Raw genomic sequence first — 23,008 nt, 5'->3', positions numbered from 1 at the left:
AAAGCAAATGGTTAACTGCTGCATGCATGTATCATTATTATTAGTGGCGGTGGGTTTTCGGTGTGCCCAGTGATTGTGCCATCCCCTAAATTAAGGGTTCCCCCTTGGGAATTGCAAACTACGGATAAAAGCGAAACAGAGGGCATCTACGTATAGAATTTCTTATCAATGTCGTTATGGTTAATATATATAATAAATTTGCACAGGTGTTTCACGATGTCCGAACTCTGTACTTTAGTTACCGTGCGCCATCTTGAACTTTGAACATTAAATATCGCGTGACCCGTTTGTATATACGTCGTCACAGAAGACGTCAATAAATTCCGATCGGAATGAAATACCTTAAATACATTTCGAAAAAACTACCTCAAATACTTAGGCAGATTCTCGAAAAACTATTAGCTATATAAAAGGAAGTTATTAAGCAGTCAAGGTTCTTTCTTTTACTAAAAATATACTCAGATACCTCTCTATCAAAGATTTTTATGTCGCTGTGCTGTCCCTGTGGAATGATATGCATGCAAGAGAAAAATGGAACTTTATAGAATGACGAGTCTATACTTATAATTTTAATACAATAAGTGTATAGCCTGAACTGAACTGAAGTTTATATATTGACGGTGGATTCATCAGGCTTACAATTAGGGCCTATTCTACATTAAACTATATATAGGCCACACACTGAATATATATTATATGAATCAAATTCATAAGCCTATTTCCATGAATGCAGTGTTTGTCGAATATGACATTTCAACAATCTTTGAAATTCATTGAGGGATTCTGCTTGTCTGATATTACCATAGAGATTATAAATAACACTAGAGGAGGCATTAGTATCGGAATTAGTCGAAAAAGGGAGCGTCGAGCGCGTTAATGGGGGGCAAATTCAAGTCCCGGATGCTAAGGCAAGCGCCTATTGGCTACATCAATGTCACCTAAGCAACCACGTTAACAACTACTAAAATTTGTTTATTAGGTCGCTTTCCCGGTTTTTGAGCAGAAACAGTGTTTTTCTAACTGGTTTTACTACCTTAGACACGTTAGATATTTTAGGGAAAAACGACTTTAAAACGACTTATTTTGGCCTCTGACATCGTGAATGAGTGAACACCCGGGACTTGAATTGCCCCCCATTAAGGCGCTCCCCAATTTCGCCTCTAGTGTTATAATCTCTATGGACATTACTAGGCAGGCTGTTCCACAAGACCGCATCACTATAACTTAAGCTGTCTTTAAGATAATTTTGTGCGGGGTAATGGAACAGCACGTTTGTTCACAGAGTCTCGAAGTGAATAGTTAGTTACATCGTTTCCACTTATAAATTTGGAATGTATGGATTTCACCCACTCTAATTGCCCACCAAGACTCTAAGTAATATGAATTAATTAAGAATCATTGATTTGTTATAAAAGATGGCACTAACTCATTGATATCTTTTATGTTATATACACAACAAATTTCCTCGTATATTTCGTATGACATTCCGCGGTGTAAGTCATCGAAATTCGAAATGAAGAATTGTAAGTGCTATGCAATAGCGAGTATATAATTCAACTGAAAAAAACATGAAATAATTTTATTCTATCGCTTTAGTGGGTTGCCATGGTTACAATGATTAGCACTTTCAAATTTTCGGTTTATAATTTCGTAAAAGTTATAAATGTTGGTGATCACGTCAACTGAATAAGAGGATGTTGACGAAAAAATGGAGAATGATCATGATTTATGAGGTTTTTTTATCATCAATAGTATTTTTTATAATTATGATAATGGGTAGCGGATGTTAAAATAATAATTGTTACTGAAATTATATGATTTTGAAAATATTTGCCCCAAGGGCTTTTTGCAATGCATGCGACAATGAAAGAGATAAACGCTGCACAGGAAGAGATAAAATTTGGTTCATTTTGAAACTTTCCATGAATCTTTTTCAATAATTTGTACTTTCATTGAGCAAGCACGACGTAATGAAGTTTTTGTATTGTATTGTCAACATCGCATGCACTTGCAAGAAATACTTATAATCTTCATAGCTGAGTTGGGGCAATTAATTTTAAATTAAAATTAAAGCAAAGTATTAAGGCATCGAATTGACAATAATTGTTTAATGACAAAAATAATTACTTCAATTGTATGTAAAAGCAATTTGATTGCTGATATTTAACATTTAAAAAATTACAAAAATTGATTCAAGCACACTGCACATTATCCAAAATACTTTTATAATAAACCGTACACTGATGCATTATTGATTAAATATATATAAACAATTTATATAAACAATATAAACGATAATATAAACAAGAAACAATACTTTTATAAAATGACAAAGCTATATAATACGCAACTCCAAAATTGCTCTCCTAAAATAAATTTTCTTATGCATATGATACGACGTGTCAATTCTACGGGGTGTTTAAAAAAAGCTGCAACCACTGTAATATTCATATATGTTGGCTTCTATTCAATAACAAAACATCGTATATAGGCCTCTGAGAATTATCAGGGTTGCAGTTTTTTATACACCCTGTATTCTCACATACAAGTCACGACTAAGTCACTTCGACCCATTGACAGGTATTTAAAGAAACTTAAAATCTAATTTAATTTCAATTGCTAATATAAATATATAAATCTCTATATGAAAATAAAGATTAAAATTTGATTAAAATTTGATTTCCTTAACTATAGTGTTGTTATACATGAAGTATAGCCTCATAACACCTGAAACGAACCTACATCGCAGTTCTAAAAAAACAGAGAGTAATAAATAAATAAATAACTTTAATAACTTCACTCCCTGTTATCAAAAGATACAAAAAAAACTTCACCTTTGATATATCTGCGCCACGCTTCTTCGCTTCGTCCCTATACTTGATATAACATCTATCACAAACACGCTCTTGATTTTTATAGCCAAGTCTCGACAAAGTTATACGATGCAATGAGCAGTCATTGCAAAATATCTGGCCACAAGCTCTACAATAAAGAAAAATTACAAATGCAATAAACCCCGTTTATACCTTAAATAACAACCCGGTTCTGATCGACCCGGATTAACACAAACCTAGGTTCATTATTTGATGGACATTTACAAATGATATTTAATACAAAAAATAGCAAAAACAAGCCTCATTTGAAGCGACATTTTATATTTCATATTAAAACGTATACAGTACCTGCAGTGATGCTATAATAGAGGAAAAAAGAAAAATTCTTAATTTAAAGCATATGCAGTCATATGCAAATTCTCTTTCGTATGAATCGTGGGGGGGGGGGTGAATACGGCTGGAAGTTAGATAAGACAATTTTCCCAGTAATTATGAATAATTATGGAGAGCAGGAGCCGTTTGTATTAAAGCCGGGTAATGTGCTAATTATGTACGCACGATATTAGCGCTATCCACCCGATAGTGGTTTTTCAATCGCTCTAAAATCGCCCATTGTTATTGGCTGATTAAACCTTAGTGAGGATCCCCTTTAACAACAACCTCGTTCCCAGGGCATTTCCCTTTTTGCCCCAAAGCTCGAATCTTTTTGCTTCTCAAGAAAATGTTCATTACACATCAGCATCGGCCCAGCAAATTACTATCTTAGACGATAGGAAGATAGTAATTTGATTGTTATTATTTTTATTTTCAAGAGTATAATGATTATTCATCCAGTGCCTAGTGAAAAGTGATTATCATGGAGAGTAGCGTAGCCAGCTTGACGATTTTTCCCGCTATACTAATATTTTGTTGTTCATTGACTGTGAAAATAATAAATTTCTATAGACATGAATAATTATAATAACATGAAATTTACATAGCGGGTCAAAATCGTCAGGCTGGCTACGCCACTGATCATGGACACATTAACCTATCCTCAGTGGCTATAACTTATTTTTCAACAAAAACCCAAGGATACGGATACGGATACATAAACGGATACTTTGCATAATTAAACACTAATTATAAGTTTAGCTTTGCAATCTTACTCGTCTGTTAAAATGCGTGAACTTTGTTTTACAATCATGGCAATCTTTCACCCGTTCATTGGCAACCCAAACAACTGTTTCAGGAACGGACGGTCCATCAACTTTCTAAACGAGAATAGGAAAGAAGCCTGAGGAGCGACGCTCAATAGATTTTGACGTGATTTACGTTTGTGGGATGGAAATTAAAAAGACTGTGGGTTACATGCATTTACTTTCATTGAAGGCTATTTTCTCAGGGCCTGGTCCCATCATCCCTTGCTCCTCCTGAGTGAAAGCACTTTACTTACGTCATCCATATCAATTTGTTGCCCATATTCAAAGAGCTGGTTTGCTGCCCAGAATGTTTCGTCATAACGCAAATAGTAGTCAGACCAAAGAGGAAGACGGCGTAGACTTGATGTCGGATGTAAGACCTGGTTAAATATAAAGCACGCATGAATGCTGTCTTCGAAAATCAGTAAATAGTCCTTACTTTTAGCTGAATGAATGATATGCTCAATGTATAGAATATAGCTACCTCCTCATCAAAAATATAATTTTCATTTCTAAATTCGTCTTGAATGTTATCCAGGTGCGCCCATAATGATATCGAACTGAGACAATTAGTTTCTTCATTTCTTTCTTTGTCATTATTACACGCAAATGTACCAAACCTTTTACGATATAAGGAAAAATATACGATGTCAAAAGCAATTCCATTAAAGATGGAAAATTTTAACACAAAATTTTAACATGCTTCATCCAAAATAATTACAACAAAATCAAGACGGTAGGGGTGAGCGCGAATCGTTACGAATTTGCGTAGCCTATGCAGTAAATATTGAAAAGTTTGTTAAGCTGATTACTAAAAAGTTTACTTCTAGCTATATACATGCAAGTCCTGTAACGTACTGCCGTATGTCTGAGCGCTACAATGTAAAAATGAAAAGAGCCTTGAGGTATGATTGATCACCTCGATGGGAGGTTACTATATATATTATGAATTGCAGACTACAGATGCAATAACGGTAAATATACCAATTAGAGATCCTAACGCATCAATGCCAAAACTGGATTTTGGATTCCAGGGCCCATATTTAGCTAGATCGCGGATTACCATGCATATTAAAATACGAGAATATTTCAGTGTCTGATACCGAAATAGGTCCTTTTAAACCAATTTCAGGCCAATGGGTACAACAGTATAGAGAACTACATTCTTACCAGCCTGTGGTCAAATGATCAACAATTCTTAACAGATATTCCCCAGTGAATTCAAATGAGGTAGGGAATTGAGTTATTATCTAGATTGGAAATGGAAATTAAATAATTTATAGATTTCCTCACAAAAAGGTTTTTCAGTTTTCTCATTTTCACTACGCAAAATTTTTGGTACGAAAAAATTTCACCCGTACCAAATTTATTCGTTTACTCTAAATATATACAGGGTGTCTGAAAAAAACGCAACCACTTAAATATGCAAGACATTAATACAGCTCTAAAGCACAATAGATAAGCACCTCTGGGAATGGAAAATGGCTCTTTATCCTTCATTTACAATGCTAAAAGTCATTTTAGCTGATTTGTGGTGCAAACCCGAACAATATTAATATTCTTGCATATTTAAGTGGTTGCGTTTTTTTTGAGACACCCTGTATAGTGTAAATGGGGCTTGAATTATTGTCTTGGAAGATACGTAAGGATATGATCACATAGTAAGTAAACCGATATTAGGGCATTGGTGTAACCATTTTCCAGGCCAGAATAGTGACCAAACACCCATTTTTTTGCATCATTTGCAAACCTTTTTTTGCCACATCGAGCAATTGATAATGATCAATATCAATCTTGGCGATGCCATTATACATGCATGTGAAAATTAATATCTAAAGGATATGTTACACGGTGCAATTTTTCTTGCAACTTGCAATGCAATTCTACTTTTCAGAGATGTAAATTAGTGAATAGTCTTCAAAATGCAAGTGTAAGAAACGCCATGGAGTGTAATAAATTCAAAAGTTTGGTAGTTGCCAAATTTACATCTCTCAAAAGAAGAATTGCATTGTAAGTTGGAGGAAAAATTGCACAGTGTAACAGGGCCTTAAGTAGCTAAAAGTTTTATGTTTCTCGTACCTGCCAAACGCAGTCAAGGAATTGAACAAAAATTGGTGATCTTTGGTTGCTGTTCGAGGACGGATGACCATTTCTGTCCCGGAATCGATGTCCAAATGATATCCACTCCTTCTCTATAAGAACCTAAAATGGTAAAGAATAGCAGGGCTGATAATAATTTTATTTTGTACAAATATAAATCACTAAGTAAACTAAATTGAAGAATTAACTAAGATCACACCCATCAATGACAGATCGGACAAGGTTTTTAGGGGGGTGCTTGGTGAGCGCCATGTACACGAATCTAGTAAATCTATCCCTGTTTAGCAGCATTCCGTCATAAGCTTGTACTTTGGTTCACCATGCAACTAAAGGTAAAAGCCGAATAAACGTGATCTCCTAGCTTCTGAAAGCTTGGTTACCGATAGAGGTCTACAAGGTTGCGCACCCCTGTGCATCTTCACGGTTCATATATAGGTCTACCTCTTCGTTCAATTAAATATTAACTATCATATCGAAATATGAAAGCACATGTGCTAAAAAATGAGAGTAATGCGAAAGAAATTACCTTGAAGGGCACATATGCTCACCTGGAATCCTTTAATTGTTCTATAGAAAGGATCAAGGAGTATCTGAGATAAAGCAGAAAGTTGTGCAGTTCTGTCCCATCCATCACTACAGTGAATAAGAGCAGCAATTCCTTTTTGGTCAACATGGCGAACGATCGATATTGCACCCTGAAGAAAAGATAAATAACTTCATTAATAAGTAACGAGGTGCGTCCCTGCTATATCATATTTTTATCACTTAAACAATTTCGGCTCATATCACATCAGGGTTGCTAGATTTTATGAATTAACATAACATTTGGTTTCTTTGTTTAAAACAAAGGAAAAAAAGTGCAGCAAAAAACAATGTTTGGCTTATTTATATTCAACTTACGGCAGCCCTGTACCACATATAGGAAAATATCGTAATCAAACACTATAACTTTTTGTAGTTATTTTTTTAGACTTATTTCTTAAATGTAGACGTCATCTCCATCTGGAACATCCAAAACTGCATTATTTATTATCTGTTAATTCCGCGCATGCAGGGAAAAACAACATAAAAAAATACCTGAAGAATTAAAGAAATATACGCCATCCAGCCCGAAGCTTCCAGTTGAGAGAACCATTTTTTTTCTGAAGTTTGACAAGCTGTTTGAAGTTTATCCAGACTGTCCCTTACTGCATGGATGTTCGGGATGTTAAGAAAAGTCAGTTTACATCCAGGATAACGGTCGATATCTTCCGTACCTTTACCCTAAAGAGAAGAATGAAACATATATATTGTTGTGTGGTTACAAAATCGAGCAAAAAGGATGTGAATTAAGTAGAGAGGAAGTACAAGTCAAGGCTAGTTTTCACGGTGCATGACTAACCTAAACCGTTTAGGTTGATTCATTCCCGCCTGTATACGGTACTAATATTACTATAGGAATTAATTATATTAAGGGGCTGTTTGCACGAGCCCGGTTACCCTAGTGCTATTGACGGGGCGACTATATGACCAGCAGTCCCGCTACGTGCGAATGAATTGAGTGTAGTGTAACCGGGGCTTAGGACTGTACCTTCAGTTGGTTTCCGGATGCAGCGATTGCTGATCTTGCGTCAAATATTACCAAGTTTCGTGAAGCTGTATTTGTTGCCAACGCCGTTTGTATTACGTATTCGTCATCTACACTAAACTGTGGGAAAAGTATGTGAATATATTGGTTTCTCGGTAATTACGCACGTTTATAATTTACAGCAGTCTAACAATTTACGGCTATGCGAATAAATTCCATGCAAATGCAAACTGGTCAAGCTATAATTTTTTATAACACAAACTCTAATCGCGTGCTTGAGTATGCACCACTCTGATACAGCTGGCCTATAAGACCCAAAATGCCTCTTTTGGTACTCTAAAAGTTTCAAGAAAATTCTTTACACAAATTTTATACCTTTTTTCTTGGACCAGTGCGTGGTTGAGCACATCGCATTATAAAATTTCCCTTCGTTTTATTGAACCAACACAGAACTGGCAGACGACCCTGAATATAAAAGCAATTGCAATTACAGTAAATCAACTAAACTGATTTCATCCGAATCTCGCTTTTCGCGACACCCTAAAGAGTTCCAAAGTCACATGGGTGTTTCCTTTAGTCAGGCAGGGAAAAGTTTTACAACACTTACTTTTCTTTTATCAATTGATTAAAAAGTAGCGAAACCCGCTACCAAAGCGCTTTTCAATGAAAAGCGAGAACGCTTGCGTTCAGGTACAATAAAGAGATCAGTCCTTGAGAATATAATCGTCTTAGTCACAGATAGTACCTGGACGCAAGCTAGCTTTATATTTTCTCATGAAGCACATGTGTCTATGTCAGAAATTAGAGCACGTATAATCAGTACTTATATACCTTGCTTCTAAACGCTGCACATTTTTGTAAAATTCCGTCCTATTTAAAAAACAATATAATCCATGTTTTATAACCATATAATAATATTGATATCATTTGTCTTTGCACAAGACCAACTATGGTGGAATGGCACAGGCATATACTAGCTTTAAAATTTGTGTGTGTGTGGGGGGGGAATGTACTTTATTTCGTCCGATGTGATTTGCCACGCTTTTGGATCGTTTTTTTTTCTCTCTGGAACAAGGTGGGACGGTGCTTATTTTAACATTAAGGTTGTTACAGCACGAATTTCTTGCTATTAACTTTGGTTTTATAACAAAATCTAATATGTAACCCAAGTCTAAAGTTTAATAACCTCATTTAAAAGTTTGTTGAAGGAAACCATTCTTAAAAACACGCTGTGAAGTACATTCACCATTAAAGTACGTAGCAAAAAAAACACAGAAGTACTTTTTTAACGTCTACTGACCTCAACCCCAGCAGGTATGTAAAATAACTTAGGATAAGACTGACAAGTGCGATACGTTAAATTCATCTCTGACAAACGCCAATGTTCGTTTACCTAGTAACATGAATTTGGGAAATTTAGGCAAACGTTACCACCGATCATGCAATACATACAGTAGGTATACATGCACATAAAAACCACCCTATAATATAATCAAAACCACCCTACCTCTTGCCTCCGAAATTCGTTTTCAACATTGTAAACGTCCCAGCCACATGAAGTACTTTGGGGAAACGCTCTAAATAATTCGAAGCCCGTCAAGACTAAAATAACAATTCAGTCACACATAGATTTAGCCGTATTATTACTATTAGAGTGATGAGCAGTTTAAGACGAGCAATGTTGCTGCACAGAAGAGCAGTCACATCAGACAGACAATTATCGTTAACGGTAAAAGGCATTCGCAACAGAAATATATTCTAAATGTATAATAAACAGTTTAACACCCCCCCCCCACAGCAAGGGAATTTAGCAGTTACTACGAATACAGGATTCGCCAAACTCGGTGCTTTTGTCCACGCCATCTGCCGAAACTCGTAGTCGTTGGGCGTTGAAGTACGAAATTAATTAACAAGTACGTTCAAGTACGAATCCTACACAAAACTCGACGACTACGAGCGTTGGCTGATGGCGTAAACAAACAACATGCGAGCATGACGAATCTTGTACTCGTGGTGACTGCTAAAGCACTCTAATATATAATGTTTTACCGCCGTGACATGAAAGCCAGGCTTGAGTGAGCTTTCAAAATACGTAAGTAATTATTGAGACCTTCCAAAAACGCCGGTGACAATAATTACCTTACAAATTCTTTGGAAAGAGGATTATCAGTGACACTTGGTATCAGGTAGGATAGTCGAACATACAACGTATTGACGTATTCGTGAATAAAACTAAACAGAAAGAAGAGGAGTAAGTTTACAATACACTCAGGGACGGGGGGGGGATTTTGACATATACAGTTATTTTATATACCTCTTTTTCTTGGTGGTGACTTCGTCTGTATCTCTATCGTCTTTAATTGGGGCTTCATCAGGTGGAGTATTTGCACAGTTTGGAGTGAAAGAACCCTGAACACTAGCCAACATCCGGCCAATATCGCCAAGTGAGTTGGCCAAAGGTGAGAAAATACCTACGAAAACAACCATTATAGTAGTAACCTATATGGGATATATTTATCGACGAGATAATAAGAATCTATTGCTAGTTAAATTATTGTTCGCACTGCTCACTTGAGATTAATTTCCTATGGTCTCCATCCCTACCATAGACACTACTAATATGTTCTCAGGTAATATTGATGAAATATCCCAACTATTAACAGAGAATCACGTTGCCTTCTCTGTTTAAAGCTATTTTGGACGTACTAGCGAACAGATCGATGTCTGGGTTATTGGGTTGGGTGAGCTTTCATAGAACAATAACAGTGTATATTAATTCAGTGAATGAGAGAAAAGCTTGCAAAATACGGCCGTAATAATAAAGAATATGAACTTGACATGGTAAAGCCTTATTACTAGTTAACCAGACAAATAATATGGAGCATTCAGGTTCTTTCTGAAACACAACGTCCAGACTAATGTTTCTTTCCCAACATCATTTTCTCTTGCACCTGCAGCTATATATAGCGCTCCTAAGCTTAAGTCAGTGATTAGTGGGGAATGAGGACAATTTCATCTACCTCCTCCGCAATCTACCCGCAAAATATCACCCCCCCCCCGTCATATTTTCCCGATAGGGGCCTGCGGAGGAGGTAGCAATTTCATTATAACAATAACTTAATGACACCGTCAAGATTATCGGGATCTATAAGTGATCTAGAGTGTGTATCAAGGCTAGTTTCCACTCAGGAAAAATCTCCTTTGGATCGGAACGGACAGGAAAATTTCCTTTGTCGGTGAGTTCTCGGGCGGCGTTTATACAAAGGAAACTTTCCTGTCCTGTCCAATCCAATTCCATGATGATCATAATGTGCATAATTTTGAAGTTATTGCTTAAAATATTTCAAGGTATTGTTAACCTATATATAGTATAGCCTATATGTCCAACAAATACTGTATGTCATTATTGTATCTTACGTTTAATGACACGCGGCGATGACCGACCAATTTTTACTTCATCGTGTGTAATATCTTCCCCCTCCTCAACGTCATCATCTTCACATAACGACCAATTATCACCATCTTCGTCATCGTTGCCATGCAACACGTCAATTTTTGAAGAATTGCTTGCAATGATCTCTCCATTCGAAGGAAGGAATTCTCCTGCCTTGGGATTGAACTCAGGAATGAGAAATGATTGCCGTAGAGTCTCTGTAAGACTGATAGAAGGCTGAGATGACTGACTGAAGTCCACAAATGTGAGACGGATTTTTCTGAAGTCGCAACATTGAATAGTCAGACATTTTACTTCTGATATACGACGGTTGCCAGACAAACTTCTTCGCACGGCCTAAGTTGGTAAGAAAGTAACAATAACTGGAGCAGTCTTCAATCCAGGCCATGCATGTGTTTTATCTGCAGTAGACCGACATTCACCAATCCTCTATCTAACCCCGCCACCCCCCCTCCTAACCGGTGTATATATAGGACCAATTGAACATGTACTGGACCGACAGTTACACTCATGGTCAAGGGGCGATGTACCCCCCCGCCTCCCCTAAGAGGGGCAGGCGTACCTCTGAACGACCTACTGAACGACATCGACTGTTCATGGCCAGCAGTTGGCTAGCTAAAGCATCGACATATTTCCAAGCATTAATTTTATTCAGGACATCATATAAACAAATCGGAATACAAAGCATAGCTGGGAATCAAGGCATGCCTATAGTTGGACTATCAAGTACCTCTTAAGGCTAGTTTCCAGTCAGGAAAAATCTGCTTTGGATCGGACCGGACAGGAAAATTTCCTTTGTTGTTGAGTTCTCGGGCGGCGTTTATACAAAGGAAACTTTCCTGTCCTGTCCGATCCAAAGGAGAATTTTTCTGACTGGAAACTAGCCTTAATTGAGACTGTCATGAGAGTAAGGGCGCTTTCCTTTATACGATAAAAACGGTCAGACCGGTCCTGTTGTAATTCAGTACAGACAGATTACTGGTATTTTGGAGTGTTTTAAGAAATCTGCATTCAGATTTAATGTTATTTACATCTGATTAGCAGAAAAAATAGAGTTTCACCACTATATTTTTAACCAAATACTCAATTTCAATTCAAAATACGACCGGTCTGACCATTTTGGCCGCTTAATAGAAGCGCCGTAAGAATAATAAATTCTGAAATATACCTTTTCATCGACTGCCTTATCGACAGATTGTATATTTTTGAAAGCAATCCACATGGAATGATCCTAAGAAAATAATACGAAGATGTTATTGCGGATCATTGTCATTCAGTAATATGATAAATCGAATGTATCGCAAACCAGCGCACATTGCTTTGTTTCAAAGGCACCAGTTCTACACGACTGCTCAGGAGACAAAAAGATGCACGACAAAATTGAAACTGAGGCAAACCCGCTGAGTCACGTTAGGTACGTGTATATAGGCAGCCTGTTATTGACCCGATTAGCTAAACATCTGTACACTAGAAATGAATCCAGTGCTGGCTGTTTTGTGGTGGTCGGAAACGTGCGCTACACTGCAAGGGATCATAATATAGGTTTGCTCGAGATGAAATGACAAAGTAAATAAATAAGTAAATAAATGGTCAGTTGTGCGAAAGCTGGATTGCGTTATATCTGGATTGCGATATCCATTAGAATGATTTTCGATCGCCCTAATTTCCCATTGTTCGCTATAACTGTAATTAAACTTTGATTCTCTTTAGGAATTGTGAGCGTTAAAAGCTTTATTACATACTTTCCGTCATTTTTTTAAAAATCATTATCCGGTGGATAGCGCTATTCAGCATTCGTACAACCGGTCTCATAGCCTCATGCAGATAGGATTCAATTATCTAGATAATTGTAATTGGGTATGTTTATTCTAACATGATTTACTAACATTGTGCACCCCTATAGTCTAGCCCATGCAGAAGGGATGCGTTAGTTTAATGAAAAAACTCTCGGGTACACAATTTTTTGCGCACACAAAAATGCTAAGAAATTGAATGGGATATTACGACTTAACGCAGCAGAAAAATAGAAAATAAACCCTCCAATTACCTCGGACAATTTTTCGTTAGACTTGCAAATAATTATCAGCCTGAAAAGATGGGATTCAAATTATTAAAACACAAAATTGGGCTATACATGCAGCAAAATAATTTTCACCGTACAGCCCAATCATTTCATTTTGTGTTTCAAAAGCAATACTATACATAATACCCATGCATGCATGCATGTACGATGTCCCAGTACATTTTAAAAAACACGTGAATTAATCCGGTCTTGTGTGTACAAGTTTCTGTGATCACATTCCAGATTTCGCCTTGGTATAAATGTGAAGTTTTCTGATGAAGAAATTCGGCTACTTGCCATTAGATATCAGAGTGAAATTGTTCAGTTTTGATCTTATATAGTTCTCGCTATTTTTTTCCGGCAAATCCAATTATTAACCTATGGAAATTTTAAACTATAACAAAGCTAAAAATAACAGCCGACGGACCATGTACCGATTATATGATCGAGAGAAAATTGTTTTTATTGCTAAAAGGTGCCGTTCATCGCCGGATCTGCTGATCGCCCAGTAAAACACGATTGAGGATTTTTGGAAAGTCTAAACGCGACAAAAAGAAAACCAATGTAATATAATATGAAACACGCAAAAGCGAAATCCTCTTGTTTAGATATGACTTTTTTTCGGTGGGCACTTTTGTGCTGACGCATATTAGAGCGTGGGCCGTGAAACGTAGGTTAAAGACCCTGGGTACGAGGTTGGCGTTTACAAAACATCGGTAATAACGGCAGTTCTGCCAGTTCATCATTTTCTCATCGTATTTTCTTTTTTTTTTATTTTCCGCCAAACGATTGTGCTATTTCACGTGACTCGCCGGCTGCATTTCTGGCGTACGTTGCTCTAAGTTAATTAATGCGGATTTATCAAGATTTTTCATTAAATGTAATTTTCTATACCTGTAGTTTGTCAAGTAAACAGTTCCAACATCGCGTTGTTTGCTGATTTCGATAACAACATTCTCGAGTAGCATTTCAACACGTTCCGTCTCACCTGAACATTATAACGCTAGTAAAACTAAAGAACCTGTTACACGGTGCAATTTTTCTTGCAACTTGCAATGCAATTCTACTTTTGAGAGATGTACATACATTTGGGAACAACGAAACGTTTGTGTTTATAACACTTCATGCACTTTTTTCTGCATGCAAGGCTCTTCGCTAATTTACATTTTTTAGAAGTAGAATTGCGTTGCAAGTTGCAAGAAAAATTGCACCGTGTAACAGAGCCTTAAGCAGGAAAGTCGAAATAAATGAATGAGTGTTGTCAGTCAAAATGGTGCATTTTGAGGCTTGTTTACCCAGAAGATGCACAACTGCTGGAATTGAGTGGGTATCGATTATTAAATCAAGATACGGAAATTAAGTTCAACGGCCGTATCAGTTAAATGTTAAGACTATTTGCAATAACATTATATAGCTAGACGAGTGACACAACAGGTCTTCTGGGGGAAATTAATGCCTTTAAAGTGTACAAAGTTGGTTGTTTTGTGTATACATTAAGGATATTTGAAATGGTTTTCATAACGCCTTTTTTTATCTATGCAATCGCCTTTCACCAGTCGAGAATCATTCTGGCTTTTTGCAAAGTGCATTGATGGATCGCAAATTATAAAATTATATTTAAAATTATAAAGCTTTATAAAGCATGCCTGACTCACTGAAAAATGAGAAATTGAATTCTCACCTGGAAAATTTAGAACAGACGATATGCACTGGACTGGAAGTTCAAAATCTTTCAGTTCATTGCAATATTTGTACAATTGTTCATCAGCATTCCATCTGGTAATCGGCTAAACAAATATTGTGTTATTAGTTTAATGCCAGTTTGTAATCCAAAACTAAAAGACTTTTATTCGATGTTATAGTTATAGCATGTAGATATTATACACTTGATGTATGCTCCCGAGGGAAATAGTGAGTTTTGTTTTCCCAAGAGTCTGAATGTTGAGACTCGAGGGCAAACAAAACTCACTATTTCCCGAGGTAGTGTACATTAAGTGTTTTGTTATATAGGAACAAAAACATTTAAAAAAAACCCACTTTACTTTGTTATGACAAGAAGCGGGCAACAATTTTTCACTTGTTTCCCTGGCGGGAAACATTGCATTTATTTAAAGTCATGTGACTACGAATGAACCAATCACACTTAAAATACACAGAACCTATATAACAACCAAAATTATTATATAGATTAGTTTTAGTGAGATATATATTTATTTATTTAATCACCTTTTAGTGATTGACATTTCATATTTTACAAAATAGGCTTTGATTAATATTACATGCATAAGACCAAATGTAATTCAGTTTTCATGGCTGCAAAATTTTGTCATTAAACCATCTATATATAATCTATCTAAAAGCCAGAACTGAAATAATTTATATTCATATACTTAGAATTAAATTAAACATTGGCCGGGCGGTTTTCCATTGGGCGGAATTATTCGATCGATAAAGTGATCGTGCAAACAAATGTAATTTTTGTAATGTTTCGATTGCTACCATATTTTCACTTGACCGCGCTATATAGGCAAATTCATATTATATTCCATGTCATACAGTACTTCTCATTAAACCTTACGTCGTTCGCAGATTCAGCGGACGGGAAAATACTGGTGTACAATGCTTCTAATAAAAACAAAACCTTACCAGTTGGGATTTAATGCGTAGTTCAAGATATATCTCTCCAGTGAACTGGGCATCACGGGAAGACGTTCTTCCCAGTTGAAACCAACCACACAAACTTTCATGACTGAGTAAAGAGACTGGAACCATCACACGACCCATGAAATCATCTCTATTCAACGTATCTTTATCCCACACATCAATCATGATGTAATGGACGATGCATTGCTCGGAATCACCATCCTCAACATTTTCGTCACCTTGAATACGAATAAACGAAAACAAGAAATTTAAGGAAAACCCTCCTCTAGCTAAAATACGTGTCATAAAGTGGAAACATAGGCCTACGAGCTAGGGGGGGTTGATGAATTCGAAGTGCGTCCCTCTCTCCATGCAACTAGGAACTGAAGATTCTTAAGTTGAGCAACGGCTTATACAGAGCCCAAGTTGATAACAGTGATTGGATGGACAACCCTGGCGAAATAAAAGCTTCATTCATTTCACGTACTTTTTCTCTGAAATAGCCAGCTACAAAGAGAAGTGTGTCTATCCATATGCCTTAAGATTTGAATCGAATTAAAGAGAGTTGAAATACCATGCTACATACAATCGAATACTCACTTGATTTAAAATGTGGCCCTTGGTACAAAGAGAAATCAAAACTGGCGTTCCACTCCGGGTCAACAGTATTGTATTGTACGACTGTTTTTGCTTCTTCTTCGCCAACTGTGATGATACAGTAAGGATCTGATTTACCACCGACATCCATGCTTATCAAGTTACGACCCGCAATAACTGAAAAGAAAGAACCAGGCGAGTTTTGAATACTAAAATATGGCGGAAAGAATATGATTGGCAATTATCATTCTAGTTGTAGCCGAACTAGGTTTGGGCGGTTGTTCTCCACACATTGGCAAGGTCAAGATCGAATTTCACAATTTAAAAGTTAAAAAGTTTTTATTAATTATGAATTTGATAAATGTATAAGGAATAAATGGTCAGTTTATAAGTTACACCACGTATATTTATTGTTGCAAAGATTTCCATTCGTTAAATAGTGCAATTTATGCGTATAATTAACAATTGTACAATGAGCCCGATTCGTACACGTCCGCTGATCGATTGATTGAACCAATAATTGCTATATAGCATAACATTGTGATGTTGTGACTCTGAGTTACCAATCAGGGAAGTCGAAATATTACACGCGTAAAAACACTCAGGTTGATGCAATATTGATATGAACATGATGGAGCAATGTTGTGCTGCCCACATTGTTCAGAGTTGTTATCAACATTGAACAATATTGTTGACACTGAATCGGGTGTAACAATATTGTTCAATATTGATAACAACTCTGAACAATGTGGGCAGCACAACATTGCTCCATCCTGTTCATATCAATATTGCATCAACCTGAGTGTTTTTAGGCGTGTAACATGACCATAATACACGGAATACAGTGAACATGCACATTAGTATATATAGCTCAGTTGGAAGAGCAATTAAAGGTCCTCAGCTTGCTCGGTTGGTGACTCTTACAGAGGATAATATAAACAATATGATGTAACATTTGGTGTATATAAATTATGTTGTACAAAATTGCAGAATTGCGTAAAACTTATGTAGTTTTAGAGTAGTAGAGAAGCATTTCAGGTCAACTAGATGTTAATGGTGTAGAAACACCTTAATTATAAATAGTTACAGTGACACATTAAATGTGAATTTTGCACGAGAAATATAATAAATCACTTGGGGAGGGATTTTATAAGGGTTGTAAACCGTTTTTTCACCGTTATAATTTGATAAAATAATTACCAAATGGTTTCTAGTGCATAATTGCTGCATGATCGATGCACTAGTATACAGCACTAGTTATTCTGATTGACTTTCAGGGAATAATTGAAAAAGCCGACTTCCGAACATTTCCGAAGGGCGCATAATGGCGGGGAAAAAGGAGTGCTTCATCACTTCATTGTGTGCCATATTTCAAACGAATAAACAAACAGCGCTTCTATAGAAACTCAAAATAAATTCAACTAGAAAGCTAGTTCAAGAAATCTCATTGTAGACGAACTTGGGCTGTACAGAGGTGACTGTATAAAACAATTTTATCGTTTGAACATTTTGTTATTAAAATCACGTGTTTTTTTTTGAAATTAAACAGTAGCAAGTTCATTTTAATTTCTCTCAATTTTTCCTTGTTTTAGTTTCATGTTGAGGCAACGTTTTTAACAAGTGTCTAGTTTAACTGTTTTGTATATTTTAAAAAAATGATAAAATTAAAATTTCAGGGCATATTTTCATTATTCATCGCATACATTCTTCCATGTGTTTCAGAAAACACGTGTTTTGTGTATGTCTTGAATGTGTGTCTTGAATGTATGTCTTCAATGTGTATGTTTGTATGTCGTGAATTTCGAAGTCCCAAAATAACAGTTTTGCAGTTTTTCAACTAGGTTTGAGGGTTTTTAAGTGTATTATATATCAAAAACCAAAAAGATTACACAATATTTAATACTAAAAATTAGTATGAGAAAATTAATATGAGTCCATATACATTGTTGTTTTGTTACCCTTATAATTTTACCACCTTAGCTGCTGATAAAATTCCAAAAGATTAACAATTACAACTAGCATTTATGTTAATCAAACATTTGAGTTCAGTAGCATAAATTGTCAAACTTGAAAAATTTACAACAAGCATGGTTTTGAAACAAGGAAAAACAATATGAAATATTAGTATACAGCCGACTATTGTCTATTACAAATCCTACATTCTGATTGGCTACTCAACTATTGTCTATTCGTGATGGTGAACGTTTGGGAAAAGTTCGCTCACATGACCCTATAAAATTAAATGAATTAAAATATTTTTCGGTGTAATTGCGGTGTATCGATTATTTTCTCGAAATTTATATATCTGGGTACAGGGTGCGTACTAAAACAATTACACAACTCAGACTCGTTGTCTAATTGTTATATAGATAAAAACCTTTCAATATTTTAATATTTATACCACATTTTTCCCTGTTACTAATTTTTACCCCATAAATGTACACTTCATTACTCTGATGTAGGTATTGTGTTTGTCCAAATAATATTCTTTTTACAGAGTTTTCAACTTATTAGAGATGATGATGAGGAAAGTCCTTAATCCGCCAAACAAATATGTAGGTTGATCACTGAAATCTGGTCTAACTGTTACCAGCTTTTTAAATCATTTTAAACTTCACATTTCCTGTGTCACAGCTTGTTATGTCATGCATAAGGTCTATTGTCTATACATACATGTATTCAGCATGTATAATCATGTCTAAGTTAAACAATGCCTATTAGGCATGCCTATGTGATTCTAGCATAACACACCTATAATATACATATAATATATGTTAGACAATGTATATACTGAAACATCAACTAACCCAGAATATGATCTTGTAATACTCCCTGCACTAAATTGGCCTGCATGATTGGATTGTCAGAGATTCCCTTTTACCAAAGGGAATTTCCTACATATATTTGTTTTACCAAATAGGTAATTATATATAATATTGATATATTGCAACAGCCATACACCAACGGGGAAGTACTTCAATAGAAAAACGAACTGTTCTTATCACATCACATATGTATCAGTATTTAATTATGATCAGGTACTTTTTATGAAGGTACATGAAGGTACCCTACATATTTAGCGATTGGAAGGTAAATCAGGCTCTAGACGACAAGTTTACAAAAGTACACAGTGCTAAATATGTGCAATAGGTAGATTTTCAACGAATTATCTCAACATATCAAAGCTTAAAAGAATTACCTCCGACCATAAGCCGTGCAGGCTTAGCTTTAGCCGACGACGTCTTGTCAATCTGATCCAAATCATCTGAAAGACTGCAATCTAAATTCTCCCGCGAACCCATAATGCGTCTAAGAGTTCGGGGCATCGGTCTGTAAAACATTTCACCAAGATGACACTTCGTTTACGATCACACTAATGCCAGTAATATTACGAAGATAATTCGACGTATTCATATGGAGAAGGTCATAATGTAATGGTAGTTCACATAGTTACCACCATACGAAGCCTACTCAGTACAATATTTACGTCAATTCTACATATGTTAATAAACACACATGGCACATCATGTGAACCACTGTCGGTCAGAATTCCTGTTATACAGGTCGGTTTTCCTTGAATTTTTTCACATATCGTAAAGGCGGATGTCCTCTTACAGCGAAATCGTTCGCTAGCGAAATATTTGCATATTTTCTTTTGAATTGAGAACAGTCAAGTCGCACTAATTTATTTATGCTGTTAAAATTCAAAAGAAAATATGCAATAATTTCGCTACCGAACAATTTCGCTGTCAGTGGAAATCCACCTTAATGCTGAGTCAGGTCAACCAAAGTCAACCAAAGGAAGCTGCAACACAATGGTCTTCCTTTTCGTTTTTTCTCATGCTCTGAATTTCCTGGTATTCAATCTTTAATATTCCGATATAAACATTGTTTTGATAATCTACTTTAATCCGTTGAGTCTAAAATCTAAATCAACTAATAGAAATGAATTCATAAATTATTTACCAACGACGAATCAGGTTAATCATTGATCACGAATTAATCTGATTATAATTTAAATATAAAAATGTTCAGTATTCCAATGATTCACACAAACTGGTTATACATAAGAGTAGAAGTACTTTTTTTTGAATAGCGCGATACTTTCTATTTTCGTGGCCAAGTTAGTTCTGATGAAACGATTATGTTTTTTATAATTATATACTGTTTAATTAAATACACATACTCTTAGATTCGCCACTGCTTTAATTTTACTTTATGTAAAGTTGATCCTCTATAAAATACTCGTTGAAAAAAAACATACGAACAGGGTTTTTTCATAAACAGTTAGATTGAATGTAATCCGAGTCTAAATTCTAATAAGAGAGGTAAATCAAAAACTTAATTTTGTGATGATGCAGGAATTGCATCGTCTCTTTCATTGGGTAAATTTAAGTTCGAATGCTTGATATCGTTGATAAACACACGAAGGAAACCGTTTTTCTCAAATACGCCGTACAGATAAAACTGCTTCTCTCGACATTTTCCATGAGATAGGATGCCGAGTTCTCTTACAAGATTATCAACAATCCATCGTTGATCGTTTTTGAATATTTCGATATCGTTGAACATCAACTTATCTTTTGAATCCAACTCATTAGACTCAAAGTGCTTTCGGCATTCACCAATAAACATTTTGCCACTTTTTGTGAGACCTTTCTTTTTCACTGGAGCGAACAATATGCTGCATTTCTTACGTATAACTGCGCACAACTTCTTGTGTTTAAGACTGTCCTGTTTTTTACAGGTGTGTCCGCAGTAACCTGTGCTTAGGCATTGCTGGCATCGTTCTAACTCTTTACACATTTTAAGGCATCGGGAACATCGTGAGATGAAGTACTGTTGCTCCATCAATCTTTCTTCGTTATTACATTCTTTATTTAAAACAGATTCGCAATTCAATTCTGAAAAGTAGCTGTTGTTGTTAGCGTAATAAGACCCAGGACCAAAACTTGTCGTGAAATGTATTCAGGTTAACTTCTCCAGCGATTCGTTTTTCAGAACGAGCACCCCCAAATTTGTTTCGGTAAACGTCATTCATCGATATTTTACTCCGGGAATTGTTTTCCGACCAAATACCCCATCCCTCATTATCATATATCTTGTTTTCTATTACTTCGACTTCCGAATTGGTCATGGTTATACCATCTTCATCATTTTCAAAAATATGATTTCGCGTAAGGGTTACGCCCCTAGATTCTCTGGTGACTAGTACTCCTTTGGGAGAGTTGTTATAAATCTGACAATTGAATGTTTCACATTTTGCAGCACCAGGTCCTATTACCAAGCCAGCCGTTTTGTTGTTATATATGCGACTGCTTCCCACTGTCAGTATTCCAAGATTTCGCACCACAATGCCAGCACCCATATTATCAGAGAAAGTACAGTTATCAATAATCGTATTAGTTGCTTCTTTTTCTGATCCTTCACATATCAGCCCACCAGCCTTGCAATCGGTAAACTGACACCTTTGTAAGATAGAAACACCACGAGAAACAACAGCTGGAAAATTGCTATCACATGAGGTAAAATTGCAGTCAAGGATTTTAACACTAGAACCGGTATGAAAAATGATCTGACCTCTAGCCAAAGAAAATAAGAGATTCACAAGTATACATTTATCACAAAAAACCGGAACTTTGCTACCATCGATCTTAAAGGTAACTTTTCCGTTTGGTTGTGCACCAACAATGGTGCAGTTTTCAACAGGCAAGAAAGTTTTGGTTTGGTTAGCAATAAGAGGAGTCATCAATTGGTTTTGCCTGTTCAAAGAGTACTCTTTTGACCCCAAAACTATAATTAGATGACAGTCTTGTGAACTGTGTGACCTGATAGCTGACTCGAACTGTGATACAGAATCACAAATGCGAATTCGCTTTTTTAGACCTTGGAAAGTTTGTTTAAACGGTTCGTGTTTGTCAAAAATGCAAGTATTATTTTCTAAAAGGTTATAATAATGAGCAAGCGCTGCAGCTATTTCTGCACCGTCTTTGTCGTCCTTTCGAAACAGTGCCAAAGCCTTTCTAGAATAACCCTTCCATGAAAGTGGACATAGTGATATATATTCATTTGAATTTTTCAAAGCCTCATCAGGCTTGTTAAGTTTAATGAAAGCTGAGGCACGGTTAGTCAACAATAAAGGATCGAAAAAATATGTATCTCTACTTCTATCAATAGCGTCAGTATATGCCTCTACTGCCTTTACATAATGTCCAACTCTGAAATACTTATTTCCCTCTTCTCTAAGCTTTTTATCATGAATCAGTTGAATCGAGGTCAGACAGAGGTAAAACCTCTGTCGAAACTCGGTCTCACTGACTCTGACAGAGATTTCTTAAGCCGATGTTTTCGATTTGGTTATTGTGTTGTCTTTCTCAGCAGTTTATAACATTCAGGCAACCGCGATCGTACTTTTTCCCTTGCGGTCATCTGCGGTTTCTATTGGTCGACCGCAACCGACCGCAACCTAACCGCAACCGAACCGCAACCGGAGTGTCAGGTTATTTCTGGACAGTACTGTAATTTTATTTCATATAGAGTTAATCCTCCATAGAATGGGTACTCGTTGAC

General features: G+C 36.1%; 1 protein-coding gene across 1 annotated transcript; it reads right to left on the bottom strand.

Annotated features, from left to right (window-relative positions):
• Positions 1-2,161: 2,161 nt before the first annotated feature.
• Positions 2,162-19,927, bottom strand: LOC114537531. The gene is made up of 25 exons (XM_028558579.1): positions 19,638-19,927; positions 16,442-16,615; positions 15,845-16,080; positions 14,880-14,985; positions 14,093-14,186; positions 13,184-13,223; positions 12,305-12,367; positions 11,100-11,472; positions 9,997-10,153; positions 9,822-9,914; positions 9,190-9,259; positions 8,983-9,075; positions 8,514-8,552; positions 8,058-8,147; positions 7,686-7,802; positions 7,193-7,378; positions 6,664-6,810; positions 6,095-6,217; positions 5,186-5,265; positions 4,500-4,635; positions 4,270-4,395; positions 3,983-4,087; positions 3,183-3,193; positions 2,835-2,982; positions 2,162-2,751 (listed from the first exon to the last, which is right to left on the bottom strand). The coding sequence occupies exons 1-25, from the start codon at positions 19,777-19,779 to the stop codon at positions 2,719-2,721; spliced, it is 2,982 nt and encodes a 993-aa protein (XP_028414380.1). The 5' UTR covers positions 19,780-19,927; the 3' UTR covers positions 2,162-2,718.
• Positions 19,928-23,008: the final 3,081 nt, after the last annotated feature.

This window comes from Dendronephthya gigantea, unplaced genomic scaffold, assembly GCF_004324835.1.
Source record: "Dendronephthya gigantea isolate DGI-Jeju-01 unplaced genomic scaffold, DenGig_1.0 000159F, whole genome shotgun sequence".
NCBI classification, from domain to species: domain Eukaryota; kingdom Metazoa; phylum Cnidaria; class Anthozoa; order Malacalcyonacea; family Nephtheidae; genus Dendronephthya; species Dendronephthya gigantea.
Note: the sequence above shows the minus strand (reverse complement) of the source record. Positions and strands in the feature narration are given on the sequence as shown.